General features: G+C 45.3%; 1 protein-coding gene across 1 annotated transcript in view; it reads right to left on the bottom strand.

The window, feature by feature from the left end:
- The window catches only part of LOC125238902, a 189,259-nt gene that overhangs the window by 4,518 nt on the left and 163,220 nt on the right, over nt 1-21,521 (bottom strand). The window contains exons 5-20 of the mRNA XM_048146390.1: nt 18,866-18,978; nt 18,031-18,210; nt 16,848-16,956; nt 14,987-15,056; nt 12,960-13,069; nt 12,497-12,579; nt 11,585-11,750; nt 8,931-9,307; nt 8,003-8,187; nt 7,465-7,655; nt 6,590-6,727; nt 5,899-6,078; nt 4,870-4,981; nt 3,266-3,493; nt 2,372-2,614; nt 767-934 (exon numbers count right to left, since the gene is read on the bottom strand). Of these exons, the coding sequence (XP_048002347.1) occupies nt 767-934; nt 2,372-2,614; nt 3,266-3,493; nt 4,870-4,981; nt 5,899-6,078; nt 6,590-6,727; nt 7,465-7,655; nt 8,003-8,187; nt 8,931-9,307; nt 11,585-11,750; nt 12,497-12,579; nt 12,960-13,069; nt 14,987-15,056; nt 16,848-16,956; nt 18,031-18,210; nt 18,866-18,978 (2,653 nt within the window). The remainder of the gene's footprint in view (nt 1-766; nt 935-2,371; nt 2,615-3,265; nt 3,494-4,869; nt 4,982-5,898; nt 6,079-6,589; nt 6,728-7,464; nt 7,656-8,002; nt 8,188-8,930; nt 9,308-11,584; nt 11,751-12,496; nt 12,580-12,959; nt 13,070-14,986; nt 15,057-16,847; nt 16,957-18,030; nt 18,211-18,865; nt 18,979-21,521) is intronic.

Raw genomic sequence — 21,521 nt, 5'->3', positions numbered from 1 at the left:
TGGTCGCGGCGGTGCTTGAGCTGGATCTGGTGGCGCAGCAGCTGCACGCCGGGCAGCTGCCGCCCGTCCAGCGACAGTGAGGAGTGTAGTGGAGGCTAGAGTGAGAGGTACCTATGGAGATGGTGGGCTGGTGGTCGCGGCGGTGCTTGAGCTGGATCTGGTGGCGCAGCAGCTGCACGCCGGGCAGCTGCCGCCCGTCCAGCGACAGTGAGGAGTGTAGTGGAGGCTAGAGTGAGAGGTACCTATGGAGATGGTGGGCTGGTGGTCGCGGCGGTGCTTGAGCTGGATCTGGTGGCGCAGCAGCTGCACGCCGGGCAGCTGCCGCCCGTCCAGCGACAGTGAGGAGTGTAGTGGAGGCTAGAGTGAGAGGTACCTATGGAGATGGTGGGCTGGTGGTCGCGGCGGTGCTTGAGCTGGATCTGGTGGCGCAGCAGCTGCACGCCGGGCAGCTGCCGCCCGTCCAGCGACAGTGAGGAGTGTAGTGGAGGCTAGAGTGAGAGGTACCTATGGAGATGGTGGGCTGGTGGTCGCGGCGGTGCTTGAGCTGGATCTGGTGGCGCAGCAGCTGCACGCCGGGCAGCTGCCGCCCGTCCAGCGACAGTGAGGAGTGTAGTGGAGGCTAGAGTGAGAGGTACCTATGGAGATGGTGGGCTGGTGGTCGCGGCGGTGCTTGAGCTGGATCTGGTGGCGCAGCAGCTGCACGCCGGGCAGCTGCCGCCCGTCCAGCGACAGTGAGGAGTGTAGTGGAGGCTAGAGTGAGAGGTACCTATGGAGATGGTGGGCTGGTGGTCGCGGCGGTGCTTGAGCTGGATCTGGTGGCGCAGCAGCTGCGGCGCGGCGCCACGCACGCCGGGCAGCGCGGCGCGCACCAGCTGGCGCCCGTCCAGGGACAGGGACACGCGCCCACGCGCCGCCGCTGCTGCTGCTACACCGCCTGGAAATACATACGCCAAACTTAAATAAAAAAATATTGTATAAGTAGTAGTTAGAGCACGCAATACCTATAAAAATAGCTAAGAAATACACATTTTCCATCAATATCTCCACTGCCCTTACTGAGCTGGCCGTTTGTGATCTCAAAGAACTTCACCTTCTTTGCTAATCCTGGCAGGGTCGCCATGTACGGATGGTATTAGAGAAACAACAGCTTAGATGAATATATGATTTATTCTGACTGATATTAGGCAAGGTACACGATTATATAAGCAGTGCTTACGTACTACATAGGTAAATACATACTACATCACAGTCACAGCCCCTTCTAACACTTCCATCCTCCTTACACTTAGGCACTGACCTTTCATTCTGTTTTCCCTCCCGACACTTAAATACTATAGGCTTGTGTCGTTCACGAACTGTGAACTGTTAGGAATAAAATCCCATCAATGACCGAAATGAACTGAATCTTTCCGTGCTCTGAGAATCGGTCTTTGCTCATTTAGTTCAGTATAGGATCGGCGAACGCGAGCGGTTTGGATCAAGAACGAGTGTGTGACTGCGCCGACCGAGAGCGAGAGCTACTTAGCAGAGCAACAAAAAAAGTCAAGTTTTCATATTAAACTTCGGTTACTTACAACCTTTTGGCCCGGAATGTTACTATCTGTTGACTATTCATATCATTTTGACACTATTTGGTCCCATTCGTTCTGATCTTTCCGACCGCAGTGGTCACTGATCTGTCTGAACTAAATGAGCAAAAGACCTAAAATAGCGAACTAGTTCGTGGGAGCGATTGAACGAGATCGGAGCGCTCCAATCTAGGCTTGTGTCGTTCACGAACTATGAACTGTTAGGAATAAAATCCCATCAATGACCGAAATGAACTGAATCTTTCCGTGCTCTGAGAATCGGTCTTTGCTCATTTAGTTCAGTATAGGATCGGCGAGCGCGAGCGGTTTGGATCGAGAACGAGTGTGTGACTGCGCCGACCGAGAGCGAGAACTATTTAGCAGAGCAACAAAAAACGTCAAGTTTTCATATTGAACTTCGTTTATTTACAACCTTTCGGCCCGGAATGTTGCTATCTGTGGACTATTCGTATCATTTTGACACTATTCGGTCCCATTCGTTCTGATCTTTCCGACCGCAGTGCTCGCTGGTCTGGCTGAACTAAATGAGCAAAAGACCTAAAAGAGCGAACTAGTTCGTGGGAGCGATTGAACGAGATCGGAGCGCTCCGATCAACGAACGAAACGGCACAAGCCTACTCCAATCAACGAACGAAACGGCACAAGTCTGAAATACTACGTTGACGAGATGGGGACCCTTACTAAGCTAACCGCCATCCAAGGATCTGGGGAAAAATCTTAACAGCGCGATGTAGCCAACAATACAGCGCCATCTACCATGACATTTAGCAACTAAAACCCACCTTTTAGCGCCTGATGGTCAATGGCCGCCACGACCTGCCTTGGCTTCTTGTCCGTCACGTGTGTTGGTTTGGGCGGAGGTTGTCGGACCACGTTGACGAGGTGGGGCCCCTTGCCGAGCTGACCGCCCTTGATCTCGAAGAACTGCGCCACAGAGCCGGGCGCGGCTTTCAAAATGGCCGCCGTGTTGCTCGATTTGGCTTCGAGGGTCGCGAGCGATACCACCGCTGGGAGGGGAGTTATGCCTGCACAGAAACTTGTTATTGTAAATGTAGTAATAAATAGGATGAGGATGCGAGCTTCATTAATCGCTACTTCTTGAATATGAGGTTATGGGAAAAGTTAAAGAATACTATAATGGAAATCATGATCTATATTTCTATTTGTGGGTACCAGGTTTTGTTAAATGTGATAAAGAGTGCACGGAATCATTAGATGATAAAGTTTTAATAAACTTGCAATAGAAGGTCGGGAACAGTCAAAGTTTTGCATAGCGTTATACTGAAGTTTTTTCCTGAGATTTGGCTTCAAAACAACTTGACAGGACAAAGCTATGCTGGCGTGTCATGATAAATATTTTGACTGGTCAAGAATTACATTTGAATCTCGCCAATTTCAGTAATTGACTTACTGCGAACAGTGAGAACCCTCGAGAAACTCGCTACGTTGTATGGTATAAGCGGGGTCCACACAGAGCGAGGCCGGTCGCTGATTCCGCCGAGCCACATCTACATAGCATATTTGCCGCGCTAGGAAACTGTCTCGCGACGAGCCTCGCTGTGTGCGGACCCAGCTATTCATTAGTGGTATTCACGGACCCCTTGAGGATGAATACCACTTTAGAATCCTGACAAAGTGAGCATATAGAATGGTGAGTGTGTGTAACTGTAACGTACCGTGCGCGCGCGCCTGCAGCAGCTGCGCGCGCTGCTCGTGCGTGAGCGGGTGCGCGTGCAGCACCTTGAGCTTGTTCTGCGCGCCCACGGCGCCCACGGTGCCCACCACGACCGGCGCGGCTAGTAGCCCCCCGCGGCCGGCGCCTAGCGGCAGCAGCGGCGCGGCGCGGCGCGGGGAGGAGGTGCCGGCGCCCGGGACCGACACCGCCACGGCTGACGTCGCGACGCCTGCCAGAACATATTTTTTTTAATTCATATACACATCTATTTTTAAGTTACAAAACGTAAAAGACAAAAAATCAAGAAGAAAATCATAAGTTTACATCTACATATTGTATCATATTAAAATTAAAAAGTCGTTTACCTACTATTTTTCTACTTTGCTTGACTTTTTTATCGTTGTTTCTTGACTTTCCTATTTTTAATTTCAATTAAAAGTTTTCCTCTACATCCGACTCGTCTTCTCTCGCTAACTATAGTAGATATTTGGACTATTTGGTGTTGATTTGACTACTTCGATCTTTAACTAGCTTTAGGCGCTACCTACAACAATCATGATATACACACAAATGATAGATGGACAGAAAATGACTTTGGGGGGGAAAAAATAAATCTTGAATGAAGACAAAATATCCCACAATAACTTTTATACTCAACATAGCGAACTTTACCAGATATTCTGTCAACATACAATGTCTATTTTATAAGCGTCTAAGTACTATACAATTTCATCTGCAATTTAAACCCGCGAAAAGCTAACTTTGCATGGCATCAGGAATCATTTTATATAAATTTGGCTGCCCACTACCACTAGGCTTCTTTTTCTTCCTCGTCCCCTCAACCCTGAGGATCGCGACCACAAATACCATGTCTCCATTGAACGCGGTCATAAGTGACCGGCCACACCAGACCGTCGCGTGTCTCGGGGCGCGCAACGGGCGTCCGCGCCACGCCGCTTCAGTGTAATTCAAAAAACGCCTCCTCAGTACATTTTGTATAGGAAAGACGTCAGACGCGCCCCAGGTGGCGTGGCGGCGGCGGGGCGCGCGCCGCGCCCTTACGTCCTTCCTATACAAAATGTACTGAGGAGACGCTTTTTGAATTACACTCAGGTGGCGTGGCGCGGACGCCCTTTGCGCGCCCCGAGACACGCGACGCATAAGTGGGAACGCTGCCTAAGTCATGTGGACTGCACGGTATAGGCTGCCGTCAGTCGACTTCTTCATACAGTCAGACCATATCTTACGAGCCCCACCCCAAACGCGTTTACCGCTAGGCTAAAGAGTATGTCAAAGGGCTTTGACCCTGCCTGCTATGCCACGGTCCCGGGTTCGAATCCCGGTAAGGGCATTTGTTCACAGATATTTGTTCCTGAGTCATGGATGTTTTCTATGTATATAAGTATGTATTTCTCTATATTAGTATGTATATTGTCGCCTAGCACCCATAATACAAGCTTTGCTTAGTTTGGGGCTAGATTGATTTGTGTAAAGTGTCTCCCAATATTTATTTATTGGATTTTACAAAGAGATTTCTTATGAAGGAGCACTTTCGACCTTGAGATGGAGCTAGAACTGATCAAGGGAGTGACAATGTATACAAACCTGGCTGCGAAGGGACGGCGGTGAAGGGCCCGTTTTGCACGAGCCCCACCACCGTAGCCCCACTGCTCACCACGCTGGCTTGCGACGATAGGAGATGGTTCTGCAACCGCACCTGTTTAAGAAAATATTGTATAAATTAACATGATATCTTGTATTCTTGTTATCCTACATTACCAGTGATCGGTTTTTTGGATTCACCCTCGCGGGATATCAAGTAGAAAAGTTCATATTGATACGACGAAATTATCTCTAAGGAACTTTTTACTCTTACATGGCAACCAGTTGAGACAAAAACTTCTATTCTTTTCCTAATCTCTACACTCTATTAAGCAAAATATATTAGAACCTCCACAAAGTATTACCTTACATCTATCATGATATTCATGATGGAAAGAATACTTCAAAATCTTGACATTGACATTTCATTATTTTCTTGTACATATTTTTTTGCCTTTTCTAACAACATTAAGCCCGGATTCCCGGGGCATATCCATACTAACATAATGATTGAGGTCGTTCACCCCATGTCGAATCCAAAAAACCGATCACTGTACATTACACATGGTCAGACACATCGTTTCAACTCTTTTCAGACGAATATTTGAGCAAAGCTCAACTGGTAACCCCTATCAAGTGACAGGCTTCCTAAACCGTCTAATTAAAAAAATCTACCCGAAAGGAAGGACAAACTCTGCCTCAGTTGGTGTGATTACTACCAGAACTAATGGGACATGGGACAAACAGATTTAGTAAAACTCACTTCCATCACTTCTGTGGACAACATTATAAAAGTTACCTCCCGTTTTTCTTATTTGAGTCTGTGAATAATATCTCTTACCTGTAAGATTGTAGCCTAAAAAGTAGGCTTAAATTTCTTTTCTTTTATCGTGTCTACAGGGGAAATATGACCAACTAATTAATCATACTATTAGATCTGTAAGACCCTTAAAGAAAGGTAACCGAATAAGGAGTGATGTCCAGTGAGCTGCGAAATTGCGTGGAGGAATTATGAATGAATTCACACTGTACCTTGAGCGTGTCCGTGACTTGCGTCCGTATCTGCGGCTCATGCTCCGTGCGGCGGTGCGCTGAGGTGATGATGTGTTTCTTCAGAGGCGAGTGCTTCGTCTGGACCGTCTTCAGTTGGACGCCGTGGGCTAGTTGTATTTCCTCTATCGTGTCGTCTTTTTTCTTCTTTTCTAGTTTTATCTGAAATAAAAGAAAAGGCAAATTAAAAAAAAAAAAATGGAGGAACGAGTCGTCGTTCGAAAAACATTGTTATATATTTTAATATTATTTTTGGATAAGCATGCAAATTTTAAAATTAAACCTTGATTGATTTTCGAGTTTTTTTTAAATAAACTGCATGCATGTTTGTATAGTTTAATTGAATATTACGATAGAAGTGTGGAAAAGAGGAAGTTCGAAACGAGTGGCGACAAAATAAAATATGATTAAAGAAAGCGTGTTAAATCGGTATGAGAAGTGGCGACACAGGTCCATAAAGTATCACTTTTCGCACTAGTGAAATAGTGACACCATATTTATTCAAAAAACGTTCACGATACGTGAATTTAGTTTGTGCTACGGCAGCGGAACATTCCATCAAAATTCTTATAGATCGAATGTGAAATTGAAATAGTCCATCCTCGGCCTTCAGCGATGAACCTTGTCACCCGGGGCTGCGCGAGCGTGTCGCCGGAGAGATGAGTTGGCGTACCTGCGGCACCTCGTTGACCTCCTCCACGATGAGGCGCGACGCGGGCACCGGCGCGGGCGCAGGTGTGGGGGGCGCGGGTGTGGGGGCGGGGGGCGCGGGCTCCTTCTTGGCGGGCGGCAGCGGCGAGGGCACCGGGACCTGAACGAGTTCAAAAAACCTTTCACTACAACTCATTTGCGAAAACAATCTGATTTGAATAAGCCCTGTAAAGGCTGTAAAGACACACGCGAGTCTCGAAAATTGTAATGCCCTCCCGCTTTTTACGTCCCGATTTTATTCATATCGAGTCATATAGGTACTTCAAAAACAACATGAATAACCTATTTGGCGCAGTCTGTAGGATGGTATACGTTCTCAATCTTATAAACGTACCCTCGCCAAATAGATTACACGCCAACGAGTAAAAAATAAGAAATGTGTCAAATCAAACATAATTGTCGACCGAGACGAAGTCAAAGTCAACAAACGTGATCTGAAACTATCTTATTTACTGACCGAGATATGTAAACTATTGTTCGACGTTGATGACGATGTTATTAAACGTTATTAAAAAGCGGTAACTTCATAATAACGCAACGGCCAGAAATCTTTGAGGCCGGAATACAGAAAATACAATAAAATGCTCATACTGACCAGCACACAAGTTTATTGTATTATCTATTCTCCGGCAAACGCGTGGCGGTTTAGGCATCCATGTAGATAGTGCATTTTCCAGGCCCGACCCGACACATAAAGGGGCCGTGTCCACTACTAGTACAGTCGACTACAAAAAGATGTATCTACTTTTTAACCTTATTGCATTGTAATAGGGTGAGAAAGTGGATACATCTCATTGTAGTCCACTGTACACTACACGATACTGTGACAATACTGACCGGCACGGGCCTATCCATGTAGATAGGCTGTGCGTCGTGCGTGACGCGCACGGCGCTGCAGCCGAGCGCGGGGCCCCGCGCCCCCGGGCCCCGCCCGACACATAAAAAAGGATCCGACGCCGGCTGCCGGTTGTCTGCGAGCTTCAGCTCCGATTCCGAGGGTAGAGATCCGCCGAGGTCTTCTGATAGTCCTGGACAAATATGATTTAACATTAGGATACTTATAGTACAGGTTTCGTTACACTGCGGCGTGGCGTGAGCGAAGCCTCGCGCATAAAGAAAGCGGCACCCTTACGCCCCACTGTAGTCTGACTAAGGTCTAATTGCAGCAACCATATTTAGCAGACGGATTAACGTCAAACAGCAGCAGGAACAAACACTTTAACAGTGTCCAGGGCGGTGCTAGTGCCAGTAACGAGTGTGTACCTAGTTCTCCCAGGGCCGGCATGAGGTCTGAACTGGTCGGTGGTGGCGCTGCTCTCGCAGCTCGCTCAGGGGCGTGTCCAGGGCGGCGCTAGTGCTAGTAACGAGTGTGTACCTAGGTCCGTGAGGTCTCCCAGGGCCGGCATGAGGTCTGCCAGCGTGAACTGGTCGGTGGTGAAGGTGGGTGCTCCTTGCTCCCTCAGCTCGACGCACAGGGGCGTGTCGGGCTCCACGGGGACTTCGTCGGCGGGCGGTAGGTACGGCGGAGATAGGGGCGGCGTTTTTGGTCGGAAATGTAACCTGGAAGGGAAGGCATTGTCATTTTAATAACGGCGAGACATACATACAGTAATTTTAACCAAAATTTTATATATTTACAAATCTTAATGGAAAGTGTGTTATGACAAGAGATCGGACGGATTTGCGACATTCTTAGTGACTTACGTCATTTTAATGACTTTTAGTATGAGATGATGCACAAAAATCCGATCTCTGGTTATGACAAATAATGATTTCATAGAAAGGTAGGTTCAGATGAATGAAAAATACACAGCTTAACAACATCATCATTTGCTTGACCTTATCAATAGCTTTGTCTTCCCTATCTCTCTATAAGATATAGCTTAAAATGTGATAAAAAAAACATAATGGAGAAATAAATTGTAACAGAATAAGGATATGAGCGTTTTCACTGTAGCGAATGAAACGGTAATTCGTAATCACCCTTGATTGATCTCCCGCTACAGAGACAAAGTTACTTACGCTAAGGCATAAACAGTTGTCATAATTACTAGGCACTTTTACAGCCAAATGTTTGTTACACTAAAATATCCATTATCGTAGAATTTCGTACATAGATTAGTGATTTCTTATTCCTACCGGACGCTTTTGAATATTGTTATTTGGTTTGTTCAAAATAAATAAATAAAATAAATAAATATTGGGGGACACCTTACACAGACTAACCTTAGCCCCAAACTAAGAGAAGCTTGTACTATGGGTGCTATGCACATACAATAGAAGAAAAAGTTTGCAAAACTCACCATTTCTTATTAACCTCATCGATAAACCTCTCAAACTCCTGTTCAACAGGCTGCAAACTGCCATCACTGTCCTCACTACTGCTCCACGCGCGTTTTCTCACTTCACTGTCTATAGTCCTAACACTAATATCACTTTTGAGCTCCTCCACTCTACACTTGAGGCCGGCGTCGACCTCATCCTTGAGGTCGATGACCTCGGGTTTGAGGTCGATGACCTCGGGTTTGAGGTCGGTGACGTCGGGCTTGAGGTCGAGCCAGAGGTGCGGGTTGCGGCGTAGATGCTTGCGGAAGGCGTGCCGCCACGGGTATTTGTTTGTCGCGTGGTAGTCGCGAGTTATTTCTTTGGGCGTTCTGTGCACTTTCGTTTCGAGGTCCACCTGTAGATGAGAGAGATGATTAGTGTTTTGTTTGTAAAATTACTACGAGAGAGAGAGAGAGAGAGAGAGAGAGAGAGAGTGTCAAACAGACAAACAGACGTCATTTGAGTGAAAGAGTAAAGCGTAGGGTGTAAATTTAAGATCAGCAAATAACTGTTTTGTTAATTTTAGGATGTAATACCTAAAATAGAGTCATAAACATTTTTTATGTAAATATTCAGGTTTTTCTTTAAAATATGGTGCTGTGGTAATAATGTCTTTGAAGGTTGCAGATTGACGATTGATAGAAGGTTTTAAAACAATCGCTTAGTTGTCGAAAGTGTTCACTTGCAGATGTACAAGGCCAAGAGAATATCCTAAATAAATGATTTTATTAAATGTTCTAAATAAGACTTTTTCAAATTCGTATAAACTCCGCATAGTGAAGAGTACTGTGGTGAGTAAGAGAACTGTGGTGTCAATATGTATCTGCAGGATGGTGGAACGCCATACCTCCTCCGCCAGCTCCGTGTGGTGTGGTGGTGGTGGCAGCTGGCTCCAGAGGTCGTCGAGCGGGTGCCGCAGCCTAGTGTGGTGTCTATATGTATCTGCAGGATGGTGGAACGCCATACCTCCTCCGCCAGCTCCGTGTGGTGTGGTGGTGGTGGCAGCTGGCTCCAGAGGTCGTCGAGCGGGTGCCGCAGCCTAGTGTGGTGTCTATATGTATCTGCAGGATGGTGGAACGCCATACCTCCTCCGCCAGCTCCGTGTGGTGTGGTGGTGGTGGCAGCTGGCTCCAGAGGTCGTCGAGCGGGTGCCGCAGCCTAGTGTGGTGTCTATATGTATCTGCAGGATGGTGGAACGCCATACCTCCTCCGCCAGCTCCGTGTGGTGTGGTGGTGGTGGCAGCTGGCTCCAGAGGTCGTCGAGCGGGTGCCGCAGCCTAGTGTGGTGTCTATATGTATCTGCAGGATGGTGGAACGCCATACCTCCTCCGCCAGCTCCGTGTGGTGTGGTGGTGGTGGCAGCTGGCTCCAGAGGTCGTCGAGCGGGTGCCGCAGCCTAGTGTGGTGTCTATATGTATCTGCAGGATGGTGGAACGCCATACCTCCTCCGCCAGCTCCGTGTGGTGTGGTGGTGGTGGCAGCTGGCTCCACAGGTCGTCGAGCGGGTGCCGCAGCCTAGTGTGGTGTCTATATGTATCTGCAGGATGGTGGAACGCCATACCTCCTCCGCCAGCTCCGTGTGGTGTGGTGGTGGTGGCAGCTGGCTCCAGAGGTCGTCGAGCGGGTGCCGCAGCCTAGTGTGGTGTCTATATGTATCTGCAGGATGGTGGAACGCCATACCTCCTCCGCCAGCTCCGTGTGGTGTGGTGGTGGTGGCAGCTGGCTCCACAGGTCGTCGAGCGGGTGCCGCAGCCTAGTGTGGTGTCTATATGTATCTGCAGGATGGTGGAACGCCATACCTCCTCCGCCAGCTCCGTGTGGTGTGGTGGTGGTGGCAGCTGGCTCCACAGGTCGTCGAGCGGGTGCCGCAGCCTAGTGTGGTGTCTATATGTATCTGCAGGATGGTGGAACGCCATACCTCCTCCGCCAGCTCCGTGTGGTGTGGTGGTGGTGGCAGCTGGCTCCAGAGGTCGTCGAGCGGGTGCCGCAGCCTAGTGTGGTGTCTATATGTATCTGCAGGATGGTGGAACGCCATACCTCCTCCGCCAGCTCCGTGTGGTGTGGTGGTGGTGGCAGCTGGCTCCACAGGTCGTCGAGCGGGTGCCGCAGCCTAGTGTGGTGTCTATATGTATCTGCAGGATGGTGGAACGCCATACCTCCTCCGCCAGCTCCGTGTGGTGTGGTGGTGGTGGCAGCTGGCTCCAGAGGTCGTCGAGCGGGTGCCGCAGCCTAGTGTGGTGTCTATATGTATCTGCAGGATGGTGGAACGCCATACCTCCTCCGCCAGCTCCGTGTGGTGTGGTGGTGGTGGCAGCTGGCTCCACAGGTCGTCGAGCGGGTGCCGCAGCCTAGTGTGGTGTCTATATGTATCTGCAGGATGGTGGAACGCCATACCTCCTCCGCCAGCTCCGTGTGGTGTGGTGGTGGTGGCAGCTGGCTCCACAGGTCGTCGAGCGGGTGCCGCAGCCTAGTGTGGTGTCTATATGTATCTGCAGGATGGTGGAACGCCATACCTCCTCCGCCAGCTCCGTGTGGTGTGGTGGTGGTGGCAGCTGGCTCCACAGGTCGTCGAGCGGGTGCCGCAGCCTAGTGTGGTGTCTATATGTATCTGCAGGATGGTGGAACGCCATACCTCCTCCGCCAGCTCCGTGTGGTGTGGTGGTGGTGGCAGCTGGCTCCACAGGTCGTCGAGCGGGTGCCGCAGCCGGTCCAGCGCCAGGCGGCCGCCGCGCCCGCGCCGCAGCCGCGCGAACCCGACACAACGGCGGTACGGCTCCGAGAGGGATGTGAGGTTGAACCTGCAATACAGAACGATCACTTTAAGGAACGTGATCAAAGGTAGCTTAATACAAATGAGGAATTTCATGAGGATGACAGATAATCGAGCGAAAAAAAGGATATGTGGGGCCACCCGAGTGGAAACATCCTCACGGACGATGCTAAAGTAATGAAACCATCAAAAGACCTGTGGGCTATTTCACCACAGTGACATTAACACTTGACACTGACAATTCTGTGCCTATTTCGGGTTGATAAGTAACATTGTTAATCAGTGTCAATAATTTCCTTGTTGAACAGGCTATGATCGGCGAAGTGTCACGGTCGGGCGACAATAGGCTAGTTTCCTACTAGTCAAATCAGCTTCTTTTTATGAACTGTCAAAACGAAATGCTAGTATGAAATTACTATGAAATACTGAGAAGTGACGTCACGGTCAATTCATTTACTTTATATCTTTCTCTTTCACTTATTAAATATAAATTATATTTAAACATAACTACTGTCCATATTTTTCTTCTAATTAGGTGGTGCTTTATTTCGTGCACTGCATAAAATATTTTATTTTAAGTATAGGAAACTAGCCTATTGTCACTTATTCTGAAATAGGCCACTGCTTTTGGGCTAATAAAATAATATTTGTCATCAGAGAACAAATACAAATACACATTTGCATTTTTCTCACAAATTATTTAATGAAAAATACTTAAAAGGAAATTTCAAACAGCAAATTAACTTCTTCCTAAAATATTTATATTTTAATTACCTATGCCTTTCGTCAAGCTCGTGTTCGTACAGCCCATCCTTGTTATCCGGGTCCACGGGATCGCCACACAGCGTCGAGGTTGGCTGTAATTAAAAACAATAAATTAGCTATCAGCAGCGGCTGGTCCATACAAGTCGATTCCCACCGGCTTGCCTAAAATTGATTACTAGTAAAGTACCTTAAATGTTAAAGCTCGGCCACACATGCGCGTTTTGATAGCGTAGGCGGAGCGGTAGCGGAGAGTTAGCAGAGCGCAACGATAGGGGGTGCGCCAGACGAACGTTGGCGTTGCGCCCAGCGGACGCCGGCGGGAACTAAAGAGCGCGGATTGCGAGCGGAATGCGCGCGGATTGCGCTATCATTGCGCTCCGCTGACGCTACGCTATCAAATTGCTTTATGTGTGGCGGAGGCTTAAAACTGATTCTATTATATTGTAAAATGTAGTAAAATAGGGTCGCTCACCATCTCGTAGAAGCAGCCCGGCTTCCTGCGGAAGGCGAAGGGCCCGTCGTCGGGCGGCGCGGCGTCCGGGCGCGCCGGCTCCTCCTCCGACGACGACGCGAACGCCGGCTCTGCGCACCCACCGACACGTTATAGCACACAAGCGAGAGAGGGCTTACTTGAGGATATCTCATTGTGCGGATATAAGCTTTTAGCTATGTACAGTCAGCCAATTGGAACCCTAGGCCACTCTACAACCGTGTCAAAATGACAAGTAGTAAGAGAAATCTTACAATCTAATTTATAACGTCACTATGACATAGTTCTACAGTGGCCTAGGGTTCCAATTGGTTGACTGTACCGATTTGAATAGATGAAAAAAATGAACCAATCACATTTGCTCCCCAGTCGAGATTTGCCCGACTGTACCTTAGTCAACTTGTTGTGTAACCATAGTCATAGTAATTGAAAATGGGCATATGTTTCTTGTATGTTTCTGTTTTATCTCCTTGTAATAAAATAAAATAAAATAAAATCTAAGTTTGTAAACTAATATCGATATAATCGATTAGTAAATACTTATATAAACCTTATTTGTTAACAATTATAATTCTAACTAGTGTTTGAACTTATGCTAAACAAATAACTGCTGTGAAACACGAGAAAATTCTCGTATTTCACAAATAACAGCAAATATTAGCATTCGTAAACAAAGAACTTTGAGAATGGCTACACGAAGGCAAAAAAAACAACTAGGTAAAATATTCCTAACAAATTGGTTGCTAATCGCTGCACAATCACATAAGGTTAAGGGTCCATTTAGACGGTACGAGAACTCGCATACGAGTTTTATTACATTGCGGTATCTGATGGCTGTGCAAAATTGTATGTAACCTCAAAAGCCCGCAATGTAACTAAAATCGCATGCGAGTTCGCACGCCGTTTAAATCAGGCCTAAGAAGGGATAACCTAGAATTTTAGAAACATGTTAATTAAGAAAAGGACAGTAATAACCAAAACACATTTAAGGAAGCATTTTTAAACCTTACAACAGTAACATTAAGGTCTACAAATGCTTACTTAAATGTAATTCCGTTCATGTTACTCAAAATTTCATTTTTAAGTAAGTATTCAATTTCTATATTGTTGGCTTGCCGCGCCTGTAGTATCCAAATTATTTTTTCTGAATGATATACCATATTTATTGAATAATCTTGACGTAAAAACAGTCAAGTTATTCAATCAATGGATGTGCTCCGACGTCATTATACCATAGACATATTTACCGAAACACAAGCGTATGGTCCGTTACATGGTTGTCTATGGTGACCCAGGGTTTTTAGTTGAAAAAAAAAGTATGAAAATCCCTGAATCACCTTTGTCTATGCATATATGCGATGGAGTCTAGGAATGTTCGAGACACTGCTAAAACATTTATGACATTGTTTATATATTTTAAACAGGTGGGTAGTAAATTGAAAAATTATATTGGCTTTGAGGTGTATTTGCAAAACTGCTTAAATTTCTGTAAAAGCTATACAAAAATAAGCCCTTTTGAAAATACATTCCTCAAGAGCTTCACGCCACATTCAAAAGGCGCGACTGAGCGGTTCAATCGAATTTTGCTAGAAAAAATGCTCTAATTAATCTACAGGCCAGAATTCATCTCGAGGAGCTTATAAAAAATACTGGAGGTTACAATCATATGTATGTGGCGTTCCGTGCCCTAAAGAGTCCTTACACTAAGGGGAATTTCTCTTAGAGTTTCAGAAAAAAACGTCCTTATTGCACAAGTGCAATGCTTCAAGCATAAAGACCGTGTGATGAAAACGACATTCCAATCTTAAAATTTGTGTGTATAAGAAACCATTTCATCATCGAATAGAGGCTAATCAAGGGACCTTTTCAAAAGAAAAGCCTCATATTTACTTCAAATCGTTCTCTTACAACCTCCACTATTCTTCTAAGCTTCTTAAGTAATTAGTCTCAAAGTGGTGATGTGTGAGCAGTGTCGGGAGCATCCGTGTACACAGTGCGCCACTACTCACCTCGGTGGGCGGCGACGGCGGCGGGCGCGTGGTGCCTGTGTTTCCGTCTCTTGTACGGGCGCTTTTCCCGCTGCAAGACAACCAACATTCCATAATACCGAGCAGCAGGGGTACGAGACGGGTTACTTCTGACAGGGTTGCTTCAAGTTTTTACTAATATTATTGCGAGAGACCCATTTACAAAACTTTATACAAAAAAGTACTCATGGCGGATTTCATTCCAAATGGCATTCTCTACCAGTATAATAATAGGGCCAAACAGAAACACAAAAATTGTGTCGCTTAACTTCAGCTCGGGAAAATCCATTCTGCTTTAAGGTTGATTATGTATAAAAATATATATAATCGGAAAAATAATCAATCTTATAGCAGAATGGATTTACCCGGGTTTGAAGTCAAGCGACACAATTGGAGCTTTACAAGCTTCCATTAATTTATTTATATTTTATCTAGTATTCAATCATATTGCGGTCGAAACTAGTACAAAACCAAACATTTGGTTTCGGTCAATTTCATCACTTTGTTATAAATATGTGTGTTAAAATGCCAAATTAAAACACAATGAACAATTAAGAAATACTTTGATTATGTTATGAATAACACGAAATTTACATGGAAACTTTCCAGGAATAATTTTTGTAAATATGGTTTAAAAATTGGTAACTTTTTTCTTCCTATGATATAAATAATTAAAATAGGATAATTTGTGACTAGAAATGTAATTTGTTGTGCTCAACTTACAAATAAAGGACAGCTAAGGCAAGTCAAAATAGTTAGCATATATATTTTACTTTGATGTATTTTTTTTATAAGTTTACTCTACGAAATTAATTTACCACATATTTAAAACTGAAATCACCCTTATGAGAAGTAACCTGAGTTCGTTTCTTGGTTTTGCCAAAAGTTTTGGTTGTCATTGTTAATTTATAACCCGTAGTATTCGTATTATAATGTTTTATTATTATTCTTACTATGCAGTGCGATAATTTTATTTTACGAATACTAGAGATTAGTTTAAAATAACTTAAATTTAGCTTTTGTGAAGACTTTTCTAATATATTGTTGTAATTTTGAAAATGTTGGATTTTATTATTTTTTGATTTAGCTAATGAATATTTCAATTTTTTTTTACTCAGAGATTTATAAAATGTTCGCGCGAGTGTATCCAATAATATATTACACAAATATTTGTAGATAATGTTTTCCTTACTGATCTGTAAAGCTTGTGTCCTGGAGCCGCCCATTTACATATTAAAACTCGCCAAATACAATTTGGATTTGTTAAAATAAAGATTCTAAATATAATAAAATGGAGGCCTTTATACAGTCAAGTACAAAAATACGTATCGAAAAAAATCATCACATAATTATGGTACTACTCTATTATTACGCCGGACTAAAGGACCATCCACACTCATGAGTGTAATTTAAAAAACGTCTCCTCAGTACATTTTGTATAGGAAGGTCGTAAGACGCGCCCCCAGGAGGCGCGGCGGAGTTGCGGAGTCGCGCCGCAACTTATGAGTGTGGATGGTCCCTAAGATGCAATGGGACATATTGAGTAAGATGTCTACATCCATATTACATCGGTCTGTACAGCAGGGCTACTATGCTTCCAATTTGATCACTAGATAAGACATGTCACTCTCACACTGACGTACTTACATAACGTGACGGATGTTTTATCCACACGGATAAGTGATAAAATTTGAAGCATAATACGCCGGCTGGTCTCCCGGAATTATTCGCATACGGTATATGTATTTTGACTAAAAAGCTTCATAGACCAGTAAGTGAGTTTTGCAAGTGATGTCGCACTACTAGTGTGTATGTAAGTCAATGTGTGTGTGTGTGCGTGTACCTGTCGTTGTGTGTCGACGGGCGTGGGCGGCGCGCGCGGCGCGTAGTGCGGCGGGAACTCGACGCGCGAGCGCAGCGGCAACGCCACGCTCGTACTGTGCCCCACCACCCTGGAAGGAACGGTCAATGTTACATGTGGAATGTGGCGTCAATTAAGACACTATAGGGTAAGTTGTAAATTGTTATGCACTCAGCAGTGTATTTTGTCCATGTAGATTCGGGCACAGCCCAATATTCAGGCGCTCTTACATTCGGCAGTATTTATATTGAAGGATGTGAAGGTATTATGGAAATAGCGCCAGATTGCCAACGGAGACTGGCATTTATTATTTAGGCCTATCAAATAAGTAAACATGAATCTAAGACATTACAAATTACTATTTTTGAAATTAACCTCAAACGAATACATTGACTAAATGAGTTCCTGATAAGAGGCGGTATATTGTTCCATAATTTCGTAACAGAATATTTAAAACTGTCACCAAATGCGGTGCTGTGCCGTGGCTGAAGTAAACTAATACCTAAGCAATTCGGCTGCAGCAACACTCTCTTACTACCGTCCACAGGAGTGACATAGCTCGAGCTAGCTCTCATGTTCCTTACACGACAATGACTTCCTTATAGGAGGCGGTATATTGTTCCAGCATTTCGTGGCAGAATATTGAAAACTGTCACCAAATGCGGCCGTGGTTAAAGTAAACTAGTACCTATTAGTACTAGTAAACTAGTACCTAACCTAACCAATTCGGCTGCAACAACACTGTCTTGGACTTCTATCACCACAGGGCTAGAAGCCAGCTCTCACAACGCTCCTTACCTAGGCTGAGGCTCGCTCGTCGGTACGCATCAAGTCAGCCGGAGCAACACTCTTGGCCTTCTCCCACCTCACCACCGTCTGCAGGAGATACCTTGCTAGTCCTCACGATCCTTACCTAGGCTGTGGCTCGGTGAAGTCTCCCGCGTGGTACCTCCACTCTCAGTGGAGCAACACTCTTGGCCTTCTCCCACCTCACCACCGTCTGCAGGAGAGACACCTTGCTAGTCCTCACGATCCTTACCTAGGCTGTGGCTCGGTGAAGTCTCCCGCGTGGTACCTCCACTCTCAGTGGAGCAACACTCTTGGCCTTCTCCCACCTCACCACCGTCTGCAGGAGAGACACCTTGCTAGTCCTCATGATCCTTACCTAGGCTGTGGCTCGGTGAAGTCTCCCGCGTGGTACCTCCGCTCGGCGATGGCGGCCGTCAGCCGGAGCAACTCGCGCTTGGCCTTCTCGCGCCGCGCGACCATCTCCAGGAGTGACAGGGCCCGTGCCAGCTCTCGCCGAAGCTTGAGCATCTTTTCGTACGAGCTTTCGTCGTTTTTCCTGAAAAGGAGATAGCAAATTATTAGAAATGTGATCATTATCAGACGTGAACACGTTCACTGTCCTTTCACAGACACTTTCTCATATATGGCTCAGGGCAAGTCTTAAGTCAAAAAACGGCACAAATATGGTCACGTAGTTTGGGTATGTTCCCTTATTACCAAGTATACAATTCGCAGTGGGAGAGTAATCAACGTAATCGTATTATGGAAGAACCATAAAGGTTTGTTATAATAATTCATACTAATATTAACTTTCAGCCTTCTGACCGAATCAGGCAGACTTTTCTTGTTTTTAGAAGTTTAACACGTTGGACACCAAGTTGGACATACCCGGTGGGTACTTGTGAACTTTGCTCAGATGCCACACAAACGGGCGGTTATAAACTACGACCAGTTTCTGACATAGTGCGCCATTTTTTGTCTGGTAGTGAATGTGTTAATTACTTGCTTATTGTAGACGTTGGACTATTAGCGGCAACCCACACTCAGGCGACGCATGTCATCTCTCATACAAAATGTACTGAAGAGACGTGTTTTAAATTACACTCGGGCGGCGTGGCGCTGACGTCCGTTCCGCGTTTTAAGACATGCGTCGCCTGTGTGTGGCTGTGGATAGTCCCTCCTCTAGGGGTTGGAGATAGCTGACTGCTCACCTGTTTTTTCTGGTCTGCATCTTCTCTGTGCGACGTCGGAAGGCGAGGTAGGGGTTGTTGGAGGACTGGCCCGGCCGGCTCTCGGTCTTCACCGACAGGATCAGAGGGTGTTGCTGGAAACATTGTTAACAGTCTGTTAGATTCCTTTGTGTTGTGATACTGTTTATGTAAGAGAATTGTGCCTGAGCTTTCCTACAAGTCTGTCTCTTGCCTCTGTTGTTTTTATTCGATACCTCATCTATCTATTTTGTAAGCCCATACATCATCATCATTCCCTTGCCCTTTTCCCATTATTTGGGGTCGGCGCAGCAGATCATCTTCCTCCATTCCTCTCTATCAGCAGTCGTTTCCATACTAACACCTTTCACTCTCATATCATTGTTCACACATTTCATCCATCTTTTCTTAGGCCTTTCACTACCATTGTATCCATCCACCTTCATATTTACCACTCGTTTTATAACATTGCTTTCATCCCTCTGCATTACATGCCCATACAATCGATATTATAGTGATATTATAAATCAAATTCTAATGGGTTGGCAACGCGCATGTGACACTCCTGGAGTTGCAGGGGTCCATAGGTTACGATGACCACTCTCCATCAGGCTGACCGTATGCTTGTTTGCCACCGACGTAGTATAGAAAAAAAATGATTTGATTCACGGCAACTTGTTAGATAGAAATCACGGGCTTGAGGAATATGTACTCCTAAATAACTATTATATGTCAAAGACCTATTTACATAAAATACAACAAATTGATAACAGCGCCATCTATCCCAATAGCCCCACACAACTAGATTACGCGGCTAGGTAAGTTACGCCATATTCCCGCACGGTGGCGCTGGGAAGCAGTCTTTATTCAACTGTACATAGTAACAACCCCGTGAAAAATTCGCAAATTGATCGCCAGTTATCAGCAATATGGACGATAAATAGAAGGTGACCTATTAAAAAAAATCATACATCGACGTGAATTGAGAATGAAAAATGTATGAAATTAAAAATGTTAGAAAAAGTCAGTTAGTTGAATAGTTCATGTATTTTAATTTTGACTCCTGGCAGGCAAGTATCGCCGTCCCTATCGCACTATCATTTATCGCGAGACCATACTTGCCTGCCTGTTGGAGTTTTCTAACAATGTAGGTAGGTTTCTATGACGAAAACAGTCGCACATCGACCATATTTTTTTCAATATTACGATGAGACAAAATTTGGCGTTCCTTGCCCAAAATAAGGAGGAATTTGGCGTTCCTTGCCCAAAGTCCTTAATCTGTAATCACTCTAGCCTCAAACTAAGCAAAGCTTGTATTATGGAACGAATTTCATAAACATTAATGACTATCTGTGCTCATTTAATGATTTTAGAAGAAAACGTCCTTAATGCACTTGAAGTTGAAGCATATTATTAGGACCTTTTATAATAAATAAATATTAGGGACACCTTCACAGATCACTCTAGCCTCAAACTAAGCAAAGCTTGTATTATGGGTGCTAGGCAACGATATACTTATATAGATAAATACATAAACATTAATGACTCAGGAACAAATATCTGTGCTCATCACATAAATGCCCTTACCGGGACCCGGCATAATGTAACACAAATACTACTCAATGCAACGATTTGTACGTTACCATACAAAACGTTATAGACTGTTATAATCGTATCGGTCACGATCCTCAGTAACAGTACAAACTTCCACGAGTCCTATTTAACGTGAAGTGCGAGTCACAAGGCCTGAAACTTGCCATGTACTTTACGGAGAGTTTTGAAGTCCCGCGCAACTCGGGCACGTGAAAAACTTTGTCTACTTTAGTAATAAAAGTACTGTAAAGCTTCTTCAAGTTGCAAACTTTGTTTTTTCTTCATAAAGATGCAGAAATAACTTGGCGACGACATAAAACAACGACCCAGGAACAAATATCTACGTGAATACCTAGCCGGGTCCACAGAGAGCTAAGCGTGACGCGAGGCAATTTCCTCGCTCGGCATACTATTTACGTGTATGTAGACGTGCCTTGGCCGAGGCAGCATGTGTGTTTTGCCTGTGAGGCACGTCTCTATTGGATGTTTGCTGCGCGTCATGCCTCGCTCTCTGTGGACCCAGCTACACAGGAACAAATATCTGAGCTCTGAGCTCAATAGCGTAATGTTTCTGACTATAAAAAAGTGCAAAACGAGCGTTTTCATGTTTTGGACACTGTCGAATTAAGGGTTCTAATGACCCTATCTACGAAAACTTTGACTGACGATGAACCTTAATAAATAAGGGCCTCGTTCTCCCTCACAACTTCCCAAACCTGCGAAACTTTTCGGACGGCACAAAATTACAATTCCAATTGCCGGCAATTGGACATTACAAGTAGCTTGAAATTTAAGTCTTCTTTAGAAAGGAGAAGTAAGATATTCGAAGAGAGAAGCGTGGGACAGCTGCCGGAACAGTAACCTGAAGCAACTCCAGAGACCTGGAGCCCGTTTCTCAAAGCTACAAGTTACAATTTCCAAGTGGTAGTCAATGTCTAATATGACAAGTTGGAAAGAGACTTCCGCTTGTAACTTGTAACTTTCAGTTTTCAGAAATGGGCCGGGCTACCACTTGTAAATTGTAACTTGTAGCTTCGAGAAATAGGGCCCTGGGCTGAATTGAACA

The sequence above is a fragment of the Leguminivora glycinivorella genome, chromosome 24 (genome assembly GCF_023078275.1).
Source record: "Leguminivora glycinivorella isolate SPB_JAAS2020 chromosome 24, LegGlyc_1.1, whole genome shotgun sequence".
NCBI lineage: Eukaryota > Metazoa > Arthropoda > Insecta > Lepidoptera > Tortricidae > Leguminivora > Leguminivora glycinivorella.
This window is presented reverse-complemented; position numbering and strand designations above follow the sequence as displayed.